Source organism: Polypterus senegalus, chromosome 14 (assembly GCF_016835505.1).
Source record: "Polypterus senegalus isolate Bchr_013 chromosome 14, ASM1683550v1, whole genome shotgun sequence".
NCBI lineage: Eukaryota > Metazoa > Chordata > Cladistia > Polypteriformes > Polypteridae > Polypterus > Polypterus senegalus.
In genome coordinates this window covers 72,542,756-72,559,638 of record NC_053167.1, presented here as the reverse complement: position 1 = coordinate 72,559,638, position 16,883 = coordinate 72,542,756, and the positions used below count along the sequence as shown (strand labels likewise).

Below are 16,883 nucleotides of genomic sequence, written 5' to 3'. Positions count from 1 at the left end.
AAACATTCGAAGGAGAAAAAAAAGAGAAGAATAAAATTACAAACCAGATGTGCAGAGGTAAATAGAAAGGAAGACTAAGCTGTGTGTGGCTGTGCCACGAAGTGCTGAATCTAACTTTGGCACAGTAGCCCACCGAAAAGACCACCTCATTGGTCCTAATGGAGCTGGGTTCATACGCCTCATTTCAGACAGAAAAAAACATTCACATGTGTTATGCACTCTACCCTGCAATACCCCGGCGGCTGGTCTAGACACAGTCTGGGCCTCAAACTAAAACTTGACGGTACTGCACTAAAGAAGAGTCATAAAAAGCCAGTCATCATGCTTTTAGCTGGTTCTTCTGTAAACCAGTTATAACATTAGGAGGAGATCAGATGAGCAGTCCGGGGCCATGCTCAGAACCATTTGTTTGTGATGTCTTCAGGTCACACTCTCATGTTTAGAATGGCTAAGTTAGAAAGAATTTCTTCACAGTATTAATAAGAAACCAATTAGAAAAGGAACATCTGCCTTGTGCTACCTTGTGCTACTGAATAGTCTGAGTTTTTCACATAGTCCTATGCATTTTAGATACTGAAAAGTTCTCAATCAGCCTGTTTTGAACAGACCCTTTCCACAGTGAAGGCCATCAAAGGGTGCATTACAATTACCAAGATATACCTATGATGAGGCGTGTTAGGGGTCCATGGTCGTACGCTGATTTAAAAAGTGCTCAGGCTCCAGCCGAGCATACATATATGCGGTAATGTGGATGAGCAGCCCTGGGGTGCTGATGGGGGGATTGGCACAGCACACTTTCACTTGCGGATGTGTGCAATTTGGCATCTGCGCCCACTAAAGTATAAAAGGAGCCTGAATGTTACTAAGGAAAGTGGATGACATTTTTTAACTTTGCATTCAATAGTACAGTAATGAAAGAAAATATTAAGGAATGGAATATTAAGACATGGCTTTAAATCAGATGTTAGTAAAAGGGACAAAGTGCTCTTGCTTTTTTGGTAATAAGTGGTATGGCATCCTCTCAAAAGTCCTTCAATTATTACAGTATGGGATCTTAATGTATTTAACTGATATTTTTAAGGGAATTTGGCAATGTGCTAGTTAATTATTTTGCAGATCCGAGAATCTCAATTTGAAATGTAGCCTAGCCACTGCGTTGGGTTGGCATGTCCATCCTGTGTCTTCAGCGGAACAAATTTCTTCCCACATTCTAAAGACATGCATGATAATTTAACTGGCCAATCAAAATTTTTCTTGTGTGTGTATGCGTGCATATGCCCTCGTGACTTGCTTTAGCTGCTGCTATGGTAGTTCTAGCACCTGTGGTGCTGCATGTCAGGGAGTCATGGCAATGTGCAGTTTGTAGAAATAAAAGCAGTGCATCTTGGGCTCTGTGAGTACGCATGGCTGTGGCACTGTGCATCATTAGGATATTCTGTGTGGAGGCCAGCTGAATGCTGGTTAACATGCAGGAGCAGTCAGCTCAGCTGTTCCACACCAACATGCCCCCAAAGGAGTATAAAAGGAGCCTGAGTAGGGTTCTCAGAAGATCAGGAAAAAAAACAAGGAAGTTGGGTGAAGAGAAAGAGCAGAACTGGTTGGTGCCAGTGTGGAAAGAAGATTGCAAAGCGGTCAGGGGCAACCCAGTTGTGGAACTGCCTGAGAGGCACTCCAGAAGTGGACCGGATCACTCCTGCTGTTCTGTGGAGAGAAAGAGTGATTGGGGCTCCAAAGAATCCTTAGATACCAATGAAGGCAAAGGGAAGACGAAGCTGGGCTTTGCTTGTCCCGGTGGATTCCAAGGGATGGAGATCAGGATAGGAAGAGGGGAGGGGCTCCTAGGGATCCAGTGGATGTCGAGGAGTAGGAAAGATGGAGCTGGGCTCGGCGCATCCAGGATGACACTGAGAGATGGTGAACAGGACAGGATGGATTATTTATTTAAAGATTTTGCACTGCACTTTATTTATTGTTTGGACAGGGATATTATAAAAAGCCCTTTCTTGTTGTTATGTGTCTTCAATTTCCCTAGTCCAGACAAGATATAGAAAGAACTAGAACATTTAAACATACCCAGTGTGAAGTTAGAATGCCCTATATGTATTGTCAGGGGTGGAATTCAGCCTTACCTGGGGAAGAGGACTTCCATGGAGCATTATCTTCTCTGGAACACTAGACGGCAGCGATCCCAGGCTCAGAATCCCACATGGGTACCCACGAGGCATGCCGGGTATTGTAGTCCCGGGGAACAGCCTTCCTGTGGGCTGCCAGGAGGAGCTGTGGAATTTGGGAGTCCCTATTGCATGGGGCTCTAACCTCACCTGGACTTGCTTTGAAGCTGCAGCATAATATCACCAGAAGCACTCCTAGGGAATAAGATAAAAGGAGCTACCTGCCTCACACTGACGAGCCAGAGGTGGTGGATAAAGCTTGCGTGGAGCTGTGGAGGAGGCAGCTACCAAGAGTAAGACAAAGTATTGTGGCTTTACTGTGCTTATGCGTACTTGTGGCTGTGGCGAAAAATGCTTGGTTCAAAAGAGTCTGTGCTTGAACTTGTGTCCTGAGCCTGCTTGTGTTGGGTGTTTTGCGAGCTAGTGCTCCCCCTACCTACCGCAGTACATATCTCTAAAATAAAGCCTACATATTTGCACATTATGACTTCAATGCCTTAACTGATCCCATCATATGCTATCTGGCATGTTCAGTATTTATTAACTTTATGAATGCTATTCCTGAGATTCATAACATATCCTCCATCCAACTAAACCAAAAGCCAGTGCCTACAGGGCAAACCCGAAAAGGTTAAACTTTCACTTAACCAGTATTGAGGCTCTTTAGTTCTCTTTCAAAAACAACAGCTGCTTGCTGCCAGCTTTTCTCCACAGCCCACAGGTTTTTAAAAGCACAATTTAATGTGGTTTCCTGGTGTTTCCACCTATCACCATTCACATATTAAGGCCACATGTTCAGCAAGCTGAGGAAAAAAAAAAGCCAAATGCTTTATATCAATTATCAAGCTCATGTTATTTTCATCCGCTAACTATGCAACCATTTCCTTTGTGTGTATATTGAAGTCAATTCATTTTGAAAACGCCTGTTGCTTTTAACTTGAAATCTCAAATCTTTGAGAAATGGAGTATTGCATCCCCTAGAAGGCTTTGATAATTCATCATTTTATCACATTTCACGAGGTGCATACCTAATTAAAAAGTGGCTTAGTGTGCTGGTCTGGCTAATCTTTCCATTAAATCACATTTATACATTGGCTAGGAGTGCAGTCTGCTATCTCAACCAACAATAACATTAAATTCTGTTGTCAGCACACCTTCACAGATTGTAAACTCAACAAATGCCTTTCCAGAAATTGCTGCTTTCTGAAAGAAAAAAGTACTCACATGCAAGATTACTTCCTGCTTTGTTTATAAACATTAATCATATACACATAACTGTGCATTCAGTATTGTTAAATTTGCCAGGTAATGTAAAGGAAGGAAAGCCTTTATTACAAAACAATTCAAACATTAGTCTGGCCCTTTATTTAGAACTTTAATGGAGCTACAGTACACTTCTAGGTAATTATCTGCAATGTGCCCAACCATACCCTCACCACACATGTACCTCTCCACTGTGCGGCAACTGCAACTACTCTGTCATCACCCAAAGCTCATTTTATAAGCAGACCCCTTATAACCTGTCTTCACTCTTTCACTGAGTTAGCCCTTAGTTTCTTACTACTAAGCCTTTGTAGTTTCTTCTGGAGTTTTAGACTTTTTGCAATCCACCTGAGCTTACTTTTTGCTTTACCCGTTGTTAGAGTTTTTGCTACTATCTGTACTTAAGTAAGTGTGGGTCAGTTTGTTTTGTACTTGTTTATGTCTTTTTGGTTTAAATTTACAGATTTCAAGATGTTTAAATATATTGGCATGCCTGTTTCATATTATTGCTCATCTCATCACTTAGCCAACAATCTTATTTTCAAAAAAATATATATTTTTTATCCTTTCTCAACCTTTTAAGACAGGGGCGGACAAAGTAAATCCTGGAGGGCCGCAGTGGCTGCAGGTTTTTGTTCGAACCCACTTGCTTAATTAGAAAACAATTCTTGCCAATAATTTAATTCCATGGCTTGTCTGTGCTTTAATTCTGCCTAAGAAATAAGCAAAGGGGAAGATGCCTATAAAGAGGGGTGAAATGAAGTGAGGATCATGGCAGGGAGAGGAGGCATGGTGGTCAGGAAGAGGCTCTGTGTAGAGCAACGATGATCTGGCAAGTAGTGTTGCTCACTGTTGAACATGGAAGTGGGCTGGGGCGACCAATATCCTAGATTTTTTTTTCTTTCTAAGGATATCATCCAAATGATGTGAAGTCTAAAACGGATGAGTAATTCTCAGTCCTTTACTTTTTTCTCTTTACTTTCCTTACAAGTACTTAATTAAACCAAATAGTGCACGATAAATACACACAGATGTAAATGGAAACACACCAATGGAGAAATGCTGGTTTCTTTCTTTTTGCTAATAAGAAGCTATTAAAAACAGAGAATACAACTGTTTAAGATGAAATTAACCAATAAGGGTTAAAAATCCTAATTAGCAAGACAACTAAAATAAAGCATCAATTTGTTACTTGACCAATAAATGCTACTTATCAAGCAATTGGGTTGGAACAAAAACCTGCACCCACTGCAGCCCTCCAGGATCGACTTTGTTTTAAGAGGAAGCAGCTAACTGGTAGAAGGTTCCTTCTGTGGAGGAGGTCAACACTATCCCTGGCTCATGGCACAAAAATTTGAAAAAGAGAAACATTTCTAATACAGAGAAGGCATCTCAATGTGTGTGCCACTCTGGTCAGTGTGATGTATATGGAAACTAAATCTGAGCAAACTCTATGGTAATCTGGAAGTGGAGAAAGACTTATGAGGCAGTCAATGAATTTTGACCCTGAATTAAGCACACCATGACACTTGTGTCAGCAACATGAACTTTGGAGAAATTCCTATTTTTTACTTCTAAAAATATATTTTTTAAATGAATCATCAGTTCATGTATGAAGTGAGGGAACATGAATGTTTCTCAATCATTTTGTTTTAACCTCAACTCATGATCACTGGCAAATTTTGAAGACCTCCTGTACTAATTATGCATTTTTCTTTGGTGTCATAAATACTCATAGCCAACAAGACATTCATTTGACAGGACTTCAGCACTGTTTTGATTTCTGCCACTTCAACAATATCATATACAGTGAGCAGGCTTAAGAAACAACCAATAGCCAGACCTGCTCTCTATACAGGTCTGAGTAGGCCTCAATCCTTGCAGCCTAGCCCCTCAACAGGCAGATTTTCGGTCTGCATTGGCCCAAAAAATGTGGCAAAGACTTTCAAAGAACAAAACACAAACAATGTATTCAAAATATTCAAAAAAGAGCACAATAAAGGCAAACAAGATCAATAAACCTCAATCTAAAAACAGTACCTTTAAAAAGAAGCAGAGTCTAAAGACTTGAATCAAATTAAAAATGCAATGCCAAAGCTGCAGAAGAGTGTAGCTTTTTTCATTTATACTGCTAGCACAGTCCACCAGATGAATCATCAAAGTATTTCTAGAAAACTATTGTTTGAGTAACCAGAAAAGCTAGCAATGTTAAAGTCAATTTTGCCATCCTAATATTTTCTACTTCTATATTATATAATGTATGGGCATCTTTCATAAAGATTAGGGTGTTTCCTTAAGTCCCAGCTAAATGGCCCATCACAGCATGATCATACTGGCATCCTAATAATTACCCTTCTTTAACTGGCTAATTATCTCTCTCACCTCTTTATCACCTAATAACTAATGTGTGGCGAGTGTACTGGTGCAATGATGGGTGCGTTGTATCATCCAGATGGATGCTACACATTGGTGGTGACTGAATTAGGCCAACCCTCTCTATGTAAAACACTTTGAGTGTCTTGAAAAGTGCTATAATAATGTAAAGTCTTCTTCTTCTTTAATGATCTAGCTGCGACAACAGATAGGAAAGATTCAAGGTTATGACTGTTGCTCATTTTGTAACACACATTTTATCTAGTGATCTATATTAAAGACATATCTCTGCATTTTCTCTTTTAGGCATTTAGTTTTCAGGATAGGTTTTGACACCCAGAACTCAAAATAGGTCTAAAGAGGCTTAGAAAATGGACACATGGATATTTCCAGTAATGATCTGCAGCTAACTGGCACTCTTTTAATATGTCCATTCAATGTCTATTCAATGAGGGCTGTAGAAACAACATGGTATGCAGGACCAATCAGGCCAGCCAATCATCAGCAGCTTGTTCCAGAATTCTCAGGCGTATAAAGGTCAGTTGAGAAACAATGTCCCACCAGATTGTCATGTGTCTGCCTAGAAAAGGAATACTGGGATCCACTCCTAGAGCTCTCTGAATGGTGTGCTTCATGTATTTATATTCATATTTGGTGTTCTTGTGTTGTTTATTTGAATTCTTTTAATATTCTATTCTTATTGTACTCTTCTGAAATCTTGTGAAGTGCTTTCAACATGTGAAAGGTTTCTTACAAACAAAATGTATTAGTATTATTATTTGAATCTATTCAAAATACAATGCAAGTACTGTACTTTTGAGCCCCTGGAAATGGATGCAGAAAAATGGCTGTCATTCCAAGATATTTTTGGTAAACCCCTTAAATTAGAACTGAAAGTCTACTCTTCAATTACATAATGATTGCTTAATTTCAAATCCATTGTGGTGGTGTACAAAATTATGAAAACTATGTCACTGTCCATAAAGGTATGGACGTGGCAGTAGGTCCCTATTTTTAGCCTTTATAAGAGATACCCTTTCTTTGAAGGCTTGTGTTTTTCTAGCTAGTCCTGTTTTTCCTGCTGTAAGTATCAACAAGTTTTCCTTTAAATTATTTAATCCTACACAGTGGCACATGTCTTGTGTGTAAAGTATAAGTAAGTATAGTATAAATCTGAAGCTAATACAGGTGGTGGTATGTGGCACTGCCTCACAGGTTCAATTCCTACACTCATCTGTCTGGAGCTTGAATGTTCTCCCTGTGTCTGCGTGGGTTTTTCACGTACTCTGCTTGTCATTGCACATTCCCAAAGATCTTCAAGTTTCAAGGTTACTTGGTGATTCCAAATTGGTCTGTGTGGAGCCTAGTTTGGACTTATATGGCTGGTTCCCACCTATTATCCAGTGCTATGAGAACAGGCTTTGGACCCCAGGCACTTGTGACAATGAATTGGAATAAGTGGGTCTGAAAAAACGTATGTTATGCTACTTATACAGGCTTTTAAAAATAGACTATAAAAGAATGGCCTTGGAAAAGAACCATTTTAGTTGACAAAGGGAAGACCTGAGCAGGAAATAGCTGAATAAATAAATGTCAGTTGTAAATGATGATTTGGTTTTGGAAATTCACACTGCTTTCAAAATACAGGCTTCCATTCATGGCTGTAAATGTTTGGCTTAATCGTTCAAGCGTCTCAACAGTAATCCAGAGAACAAAGCACAGACTGCCTCTCGTTTGCTCTCTGCCTGAGGCTCCACTGATTTGGATCCTTGAGCAGAGAACCTTTAGGGAATGAGTTAGGGAAGAAAGCCTTAGCATTCAGGCGCAAAAGAGTGTGAGTGCAGGCGCCTAAGTGTGTGTGGGCTTGTGCTAATGTCAATATGAGGGAAACTTGAAAGAAAGTGCACTCACAAAGATAACAAGTCCTGGAAAAGCTACACTCCAGTGACCTTCCTCCACTTCAGTGTTACAAAACACTTTTTTCCTTAAATACTAATTGTGCAGTCTTTTTAAAAGCAGAAAGTGCAAACATCTATTTATTCTGCCTTTCATCATTTAGGGAGTTTTTTGAATTTCTTACAAGTACAAAAGAGCAATAACATTTTTATATTGCTTTAAAATGTCTTTCATATTTTTCCTTTAAACCTGCTACTTACCTGAAGATAACAAAGGTTGATTTCAGGAGTCTATACACTCTAAATGAAGTTTAGACTTTCTTTAACATATATGCTAAAATCAACTCAATTTATTCCAGATCTTTTGCCAGTTTAGTAAGAGTTTGTAACCAACATTATATTAGGAAGAATAATTAAAAATTAAATAACATGAAGTGTGTATGGTTGAAAAGTGTGCATATTTTGATTAGGTTTATATTTTTCCAGTCACCATGCAGGTCATGTATAAAGGTCACTTGCCTTCACCTGCCATCAACTGAAGTCATTCCACTTAGCCTTTATTATCATTACCAGCTTCTTGAAGAATTTTTATGAGTTTCTTTAGTTTGCATAGAGTAGGGATGGCCATGGTGAAAAAGTACCTCAGAAAAGATCAATGGGCTCTTACTGGTGAAAAGGGATTCATATAAAGGGTGTTACGTATTGTGAACGCTGGCCCGGACACACACAGACGGACATCTTATGTTCACCCAACACACATTTATTTACACAATATTTATAATCAGTGCACTTCCCAGTGCCTCCAGCACCGTTCCCCCAATGTCCAGGGCACAAAGTCAAATTGCTTTTCTGGCCGCCTCCAGTCCTCTCTCCAGCTCCATCTTTCTTCCACCCGACTTCCGCTCTCGACTGAAGGGAGGTGGCCCCTTAAATAGGAGCCCGGATGGGCTCCAGCTGCTTCCCGGCACTCCTCCGCAGACACGCACCAGTGTGGCGGAAGTGCCGGCTGCGCACCCGGAAGCCCTCCAGGTGTCCCCTGTCTTCTTCCCCCCAGCACTTCCTGGTGTGGTGGAAGTGCTGAGCTCCAGGGTTGTTCAGGCACCGGGGCGCCGCCTGGCGGTGGCCACGGGTCCCTACAGGGCTGGGCTTCCAAGCCCTTTACCCGTGGCCCCCAACATAACCAGGGCGGTCGCCCCCTCGCGGTCTGGAGGAGGTACATGCCACAGTATATTACAAAACACTGTGGCTACCATCATTACAAGGTGCCACTATTAAGAGATTATAAAGCTTAGGACATCCATCCAAAATTGATGATTGGTCAAGAAAGCCAAAAACTACAAAGGAGATGTAGGAATTTACGGACAGCAATTCTTGAATATTCTTAACAATTCTGAACTGCGGGGTTGAGTGGCAGGATGGTGGCCAATTCCCACAAAAAGTCAATGTCAATGTCAATTTATTTATTTAGCTCATTTAAAACAACATAGGAATGCTATTGCCAAAGTGCATTACAATAAAAGAAGAAAAAACATACAAATAACATAAATAGAAATAAACGAAAATAAATAAATAAATAATAAATAGAAGTAAGGTTACATAATCACAATGAGGAAACCATTAATATTACTGAAGGTCACGGAATGCAAGTGAATAGAAATGAGTCTTAAAAAGTACATCTAAGCCAGTATACATTTTGAGAAAACCTCTCAAAGCCATGTAGGAAAATAGTAAGAAATGACCAAAGGAGAATTTTTTTCAGCCATAAAGCCAGGCAACTTGTTTGGCACAAAACCAACACAGTTAACCATCCAAAAAAATCAAGTTTATCATGTCAAGCATGGTGGTTGCAACATCTTACTACGGGCTGCTTGTCTTCAGTGGAACCTGTAGCTCTGGTCAGAAAAGTTGCAAAAACAAATAGTTCTAAATATCAAGATATTTCGGAGATGAAATCTTCTGCCTTGTGCACACAACCAGTACAGCCAGAGAATGGCATAAAAAAAACACTAATGTTCTATTATGGTCTGGACGGAGCCCAAACCTCAATCCTACACAACAGTTCGTGGACAAGTCTCAAAGACTTGAACTACTCTGTCAATAAGTGTTGGACAAAATTGCAATGTCCATAGGGAGCAATACAAACAGACATACTCATGCAATCAAAGAAAAAAGTGCTTCCATGAAAAGTATCCATTTGTTTTCAGCTAAATGGGATTGATTGCAGAAAATCTTTTTAAAGGTAAAAAAAGATCAGACACAAGCAGTCTTGATTTCAGCATTTGCGTCAAAAATCCTGAAGCTTCAATAACACTGTAAAGACTTTTCATATCTCTTGGGGCTCCACTTTCCAACTATAATCTAAACACATGCTATAAGTTTGACTTGAAACTCTATAAACTCTCCTAGTGTGATGGAGTGTCACTTGGTTAAATGTGTGCTAGGTGCCCAGCTATTAAATGATAACTCATTCCAAAAAGATTTTTTGCAACAGCTACTTCCAGGATATGGACGAATGCACATAGAATGGATGAATGCAATATTTCATGAATTCTATGTTTCCAAACTATAATAAGACTTCACTGATATTTGACAATATATCAACAATCCTATAGCCAAAACCAAAAATTGACATAAATAAGCAAAAATAAGACAGGTGGAAACCACCTAACTCACCTTCGAAGCCACAGCATGTAACAACACCTGCAGTTTCCTTCCAATGGAACAGTCAGAATTTACAGTGCTTAAATAAAGATCAAATGTTTCTCTCTTACGTTGTTTTACTGAACCACAGCTATGTTATGCCACTTGTGAATTTAATAAGCTAAAGCATGAAAAGCCAGGGCTTTACACTGGGGCATTCAACCTTCCTTACACTTCAAATAACTGGCAACATTTCTGTACATTTTCATTGGCACCTTAATGGGTCCCCTGGGAATGATGAATATTATTAAAGTAAAGGTCCCTGGCTGGCTTTTTTATTTTATAAAACGTTTAAAAATGAACTGGACTAAAGTTTTGTGTGGCAGAAATATTATGAATATAAAGAGAAATTTGTGCCTAGGTCTTTCAAAAATGATAGGAGAAAAAAAATGGTTAGTAATTTGAAAGAAAAAGTTGCGTGATAAGACTCTAGTTAAGGATACCATGACTATTAGGGCCTATGACATGGTCAGTCACTGTGCCATTTTACTGACACTGTTGCTGTACGTTTATCATGAATGAATTATTAACCAACAACACATCTCTGAAGGCTTGTACTGCAAATAAAACGTCATCATTGAACCAGGGCAATTAGGAAGATGTCAAAATCAGTATAGTACACCCTCATGTGACCTCTTTTTATCATCCTAATTGGTTCAGTAATCAGAGGCCAAATTCTGCCCTTTCATATGTCAACTGTATGTTGGTAACAGTGATCCTTGAGTGCAAGATACGGTTCTGTATTGGTCCATTTGAAGATGTTGCTTTACTTTACTGTTACCTTATAAAAGTTTTACTTTATGAGGGCACAATATTTTTTAGGCAATGCATTTCTGTTCTGTCTTCAAAACTTAGACAAAGTACACATATATTTTTTTCTCAGGTCTAGCTTTAACCAGATGGTCATTTTTGGATTAATTTGTCCCTGTTTATGAATGCCACTGGCACTAATAATCTGTACTTTGATAAATGTGAATTGCCTGTCCACTCTTGTTTTAAAACTACTTTCATGGGTACAAGGTGATAAGAAACCACAGTCCATCCCAGCAGCAACCAGGTCAAGCCAGAAACCAAACATGGATAAAACCTCAGTCAACAACTATGAAAAATCAAGAGGAAGCTGTCAATGAGCCATTTTAGAGTGATGTCTGCTCTGTGGTAGTCAGATCTGATGAACACTGACAAGATATGCAAATTTAACACAGAAAGTATCCTATTCATATATTCAGCAATGGTTCAAGCATTTTGAGGCAGCAATGCTACTTTTTGTGGAAACTCAATCATCTGCTGCACATTTACTTTAATAAATCACATTTCATACCTGGACAGTGACTTTACCTGCCTACATTTCATTGAAATGAATGTACAGGCATGTTTATGAACAGCAATGAAAGAGTAGGATCAACAGAGTGACATTACTTCATACAGTTCCAGCATACTCACATAAAATGTACGCTCGATTCCAGGCGCTAGCTTCTCAGTCTTCACTTTCCATTGCACTGGGTGAGGTGAGTTTAGGACAAATGCCAGAGGCTTTTGGTGAATCAAGATTGAGCTGATTGGCCTTAAATGAAGAGTCACCTGCATAGAGTGAAATGTAAAATGGTTAATATATGTGATGAAAAAGACTAGGCACTACATTGATTAGTTTTTTAATGATTCATCTTTGCTTAACGGTACTCTCTACCACTACTCCTTTGAGTTGCCAACTCGTAATCCACTTGTTAACTTGCACTTTTCTACACCCTTCTTAGAAAATGCCGATCTAAATAGAGACCCGCTTTCCCGAAGACAGCAACAAAATCCTTTGTCATATTATATTTATTGTTAACTTTAATAAATCATATCAAGTAGGACAGATAATTATTAAATACAGTATCTCCAAAATCCCACAATGCTTTGTGACCACACATTAGACTTTCCACAAATATTGTGTGCATTACAGATGGCATTATAATCCAAACCCTTTTCAGATGTTCAGATGAAATGTTCATATTTCAAGCAATCCCTCCTCTAGGCTCATCACTAACTTTTGCATAGCAGCACAGTTGGCCCCAAAAATTCTGTGGCTAACACGAATTTTTGGTGAAAAGCCCAAATTTTGGAACACTTCCACGTTTTCATTATCTTTTCCAACAGCGGTGGATATCAAAACCTAATGAACACTTATTAGTTCTGCAAAATATGCAAAAGTCCAGCCCCTAATAACTTCAATAATTATACAAAATTGAAGTAACATAACTCAATCATTAAATATTCTACATGTACCTTTACTACTGGAGAGCACAGGAGGTCCACAGCCCTCATTATATTCTATAATCTATCCATACTTCCAAGTTTAGGTATTCAGGAAGATGAAGCCTTATTTTCTGATAATATCCACTTAAATATTATAAACTGCACTTTGTTGCTGTTATTCACTCAAAAACCATGGATGCTCAATACTACAAAGCCTGCAGACTGGTCAGTTTTTACTGTCTTAACTGTGTTTACATGTGTTTCAATGCCAATTTCAGTTTCTTCTAAAAAAGTGTAATTTTGTTAATAAATGACTTAACAGGAATGAATCTAGAGGTGTGTGTGATCTTGGATGGACTGGCATTCTGCTCCAAGTTTGTTAATGCCTTGCATGCTCAATTGGAACAAGCACCAATCAATGCAACTCACACTTGTCTGACACCATTTTGGACACATTGAGGTTTTGCACTTCACATAGAAAGTAAAGAGGCTGCAATGTGTACCTAAGAGTCTGGCGCTGTGAGACAGCAGTCTTAATTACTGCATCATCTTGCTATCCTAAAATTAAAGATCTAAAATCCCAATTCTAAAGCAAAGTAAACATTCTCTGGAACATTATGCACATAGTATTTCCAACAGACACTTCTATTTTTTTATTGTTTTTCCATCTAGATACTGAAAGATTACTTTCATCAGTGTGCCATCAGACTTCTAATCATTTGCAGACTACTTGCTGGTGCTTTCTTTACCTTTCCACAAAGTACCAGATTTATTTCACCTCCTTCCATCATGAACTTTTGTTTTAGGCATGAATCTAAAGAAACAAAACTTTCTAAACTCTTATCAAAAATAATAATGGCTTCAGTGAATGAGAACTTTTTTAAGTGCACATCATTAATCTTAATTCTTTTTCCTGTGTCAGGTTAACCTCTGAAAAAAGAGCCATAAAAATTGCTGTGAACAGTTTTAGAGAGATAATGTTTAAGTAACATACTCCCTTATACGTCTTGATTTTGTCTGCATCTTGGTCAATGACGTATACCTCCACTTTTATTTGCCTTTAGTTTGTAGAACATTTTGTGGTACTGTGAATGCCAGGATACTTCAAGTGGCCGGACAGAGGTCTTTTGGAATATGCTAAATGTGATTAATTAACTCATTTTTCTTTACTGCACGAGACAGCATTTCAAGTAAAAGCACTCAGCTACTGTATGACTGAGATCCAGGCAAGAGCTCTTGTGTCAAGGTCCAGATTTATGCAGGAAACTTTGTGAAATGGGCCAATTTTTAAATTCCTGCATGTACACATCAAATAACTTTCTTGCTTATCTTTGCACTGCTCTCTGGCATTTGAAGGGACTGAGGATTTGATTTAGGCCATTTTTAGGAGAAAACCATTTATTCATCCATTATCTAAACTTTTCTTTTCCATCAGAGGATTACAGAGAAGGCAGAATGTTCTAGGTGGCAAGTACTGGTGGGGATATCACTCCATAGCAAGCAACAATTATACACCACACACTCGGCTGCCTTCTCAATAAATTCAGTAACCCTGATCGGAACAAAAGACCCAATCATTGACTGAGTTTCACATCAGCATAAAGATGCTAAATTAATAACCACAAAATATTGCAGCTTTTGTTGACAGAAGCTCTTTCAATAAATTGCTATATTTTTCTTTTTCTCTTGAAGATAAATTTGTCTCAAGCATCTCCCAATACTGGCGACTGGCAGCAGATCTACCCCTTAAGCAGCTGCAATTCTTAAAAGTATTATCAGCATAGAGGATGTAAATGATGGGACAGTGCCCAGATGACATTGACACTCAGTCAGCAGAATTCAACAAATGGGCAACAAGTCTTTGGCTAAACACACACACTGTTTCTTTTGTAGAACGCACTCTCCATAATCAAATCTCTCAGAACACTGGATTCAACAGAGAAGATCCATTGATGACCATGCCAGCCTTCTGTCTTATAAATTTATGTCACTTTTCGTTAATTTCTCAGGAGGGGTGTTAGAGTAAGGGGAGATTTGCAATGTGGTGTAGGCTGATAAGAAGAATGCTATCTAGTCTTTCAACACTTTGAGGTGCTGACAGTGAACTGCCATGACATCTGGAGGGAGGCCTGCTAGCCTCTCTTTTAGCTAAATTTAGTAACAACAAAAATCATGGCTGGCAGAGTCTGCAATGTGAAAATATAAATAAAAAACCTGTTAAAGACTATCGTCTGACAAAAATAATTTGCATGAATCCTGTAAAATGACGAACAATTACATATTTTACTAATGAATCAGGAAAACCAGTTAAGAATGTGTTTGAAGTGGGTTGAATTTATATAAGATACCCAAGTATAATTCTCTGAAAAAGGCTGAAGTTAGCCTTGCTGCCACTGACCTTTTTCATTCTTCACCCTCCAACATCACATTGAATTGCCAGTTCAACAAGTGGATTTACTGACAGTAATGGCCAAAAAGATATGCAGTTGTTCACTACTTTAGATTACATTAAATTACATTATGCATTTTTTACACTCTGTAAGATCAGTTTTACACATCACAATTGGATAGCATTCTGTCAGACTGAATTATACTGATATTGAACTCCATATATAAATAATTAAGGGGTTAGATATGGCAAAAAAAAACAAACAAAACTAGGTCAGATGATATTGGTTACCTAAATGTAACCTTAAAGGAGTACTTTACCTAAAAATTATATTTTTATATGCTATTTACCCCATGTTGTGTGTAGTGACACCTGAGAAAAATTTTTAATCTTACGGAGAACAGCGATCATAAAGGTTATGATAAAACGGGCTTCAATGGGGGCCCACAGGAGGCCAACACTGAATAGCAGCAAACAATTTGAAACTATGGCCATGAAAAATTCTGAAGTTAATCATGTTGCGTAATCCTCATGTTAGTTATCCAGTCAGATACTCACAACAACCAAAGCATATGCATTTTTCACTAAAATTCTGCTAAACAAATTCGTCCAGAAAAATCAGAATACTGCATAAACACATACAGGAAACATCTAAATGGGATGGACTTCTGTTTTTTGTCAGTAGACTCACCTCATTTACTTGATCTGTTTAGTCTAAAAGCTCATCTGTAGCTTGGAAAAGTTTGACATTTTTGATGTTTATGTACTGTAATTGCAAGACGGCGATCAATTCTCAACAACTGTCTTGACATATTTGGTAAGTTTGGAATCTTTTGCTCCATGCCCCATACCCTCCAGTGTACAGCATCAGTGCAGGCAAGATATTTTTTTAAATTTATAGTAAGTGCTTAACTTTAGAACACAATTTCATGTGGCAAATGCATACATATCATGTTTGTGAAGAAACATCTTTGACTTATTGAACTTATCCTTTAAGAAAGTTACAAATGAGTTTTCAGACTACAGAGATCAAGTGAAAGAGATGACTGCGAGCAATAAACATTTTACGCATTAAATTGCTCCAAGTGCACCTACCATGACTTTTCACATAATCAAATGTAATTATTTTTCACCAAAAAGATAAGACAAATGGAATCCAAAAAGATATACCGTGAGGTAAGGTGCTGTAGAGTCTTGTCTATAATTTTGGAAACCCTGCAGAAAGTGATTTTTCACACTAATTTCTCTGAAAATGTTAAAGGGCAACATGACTTGAACAAGAACTTAACTTAGGCCTTTTTTTGCGAAGAATTGCTAAAGAAAATGAATGGGTATGATTCTGGGAAGAAAAAAAGGGAGATACTGTATCTAATTCAGTTGCCGACAGATTAAAAACAAGATAAACCAAGCAAATATTTCATTTAAAGAATATGGGAGTCACACAGGCCGTTTCAAATTGAAATTGTTTGAGGGGTAGAAAGGGGGCAAACTGAGGACAATGAAGTGGCAGAACTTTATCTGCCGAGACCTGCTGACTTCTGAAATTTACTGCTGGGACACTCTAATTTAGCAGACACACAAGGCATGTCTAATATCAACTCTAAGATGTTTCTCAGTGTTAAGAACAGATTTTATTTTCTTGCCCCAGGTTCTTGGGTTGAATGTACTGAAGAGCAAATAGCAGCAGACACTAGAGGGTGAACGTAATGTGTCTGTTTGTTCATACAGAGTAATTATGGCATTAAGTTATTAACCCTCTCTGCATTTTGGAAGAAAAAGACACAATTTATAATTTTATAGAATCTGTGGTATTTGAACTTTAGCACAAGGAGTACTTGCTAAACAGAAATGGGA

General features: G+C 38.4%; 1 protein-coding gene across 1 annotated transcript in view; it reads right to left on the bottom strand.

The window, feature by feature from the left end:
- tgfbr3 (transforming growth factor, beta receptor III) overlaps positions 1 to 16,883 on the bottom strand; it is a 252,101-nt gene that overhangs the window by 89,642 nt on the left and 145,576 nt on the right. Inside the window, exon 4 of the mRNA XM_039735891.1 lies at positions 11,846 to 11,983. Within this exon, the coding sequence (XP_039591825.1) occupies positions 11,846 to 11,983 (138 nt within the window). The remainder of the gene's footprint in view (positions 1 to 11,845; positions 11,984 to 16,883) is intronic.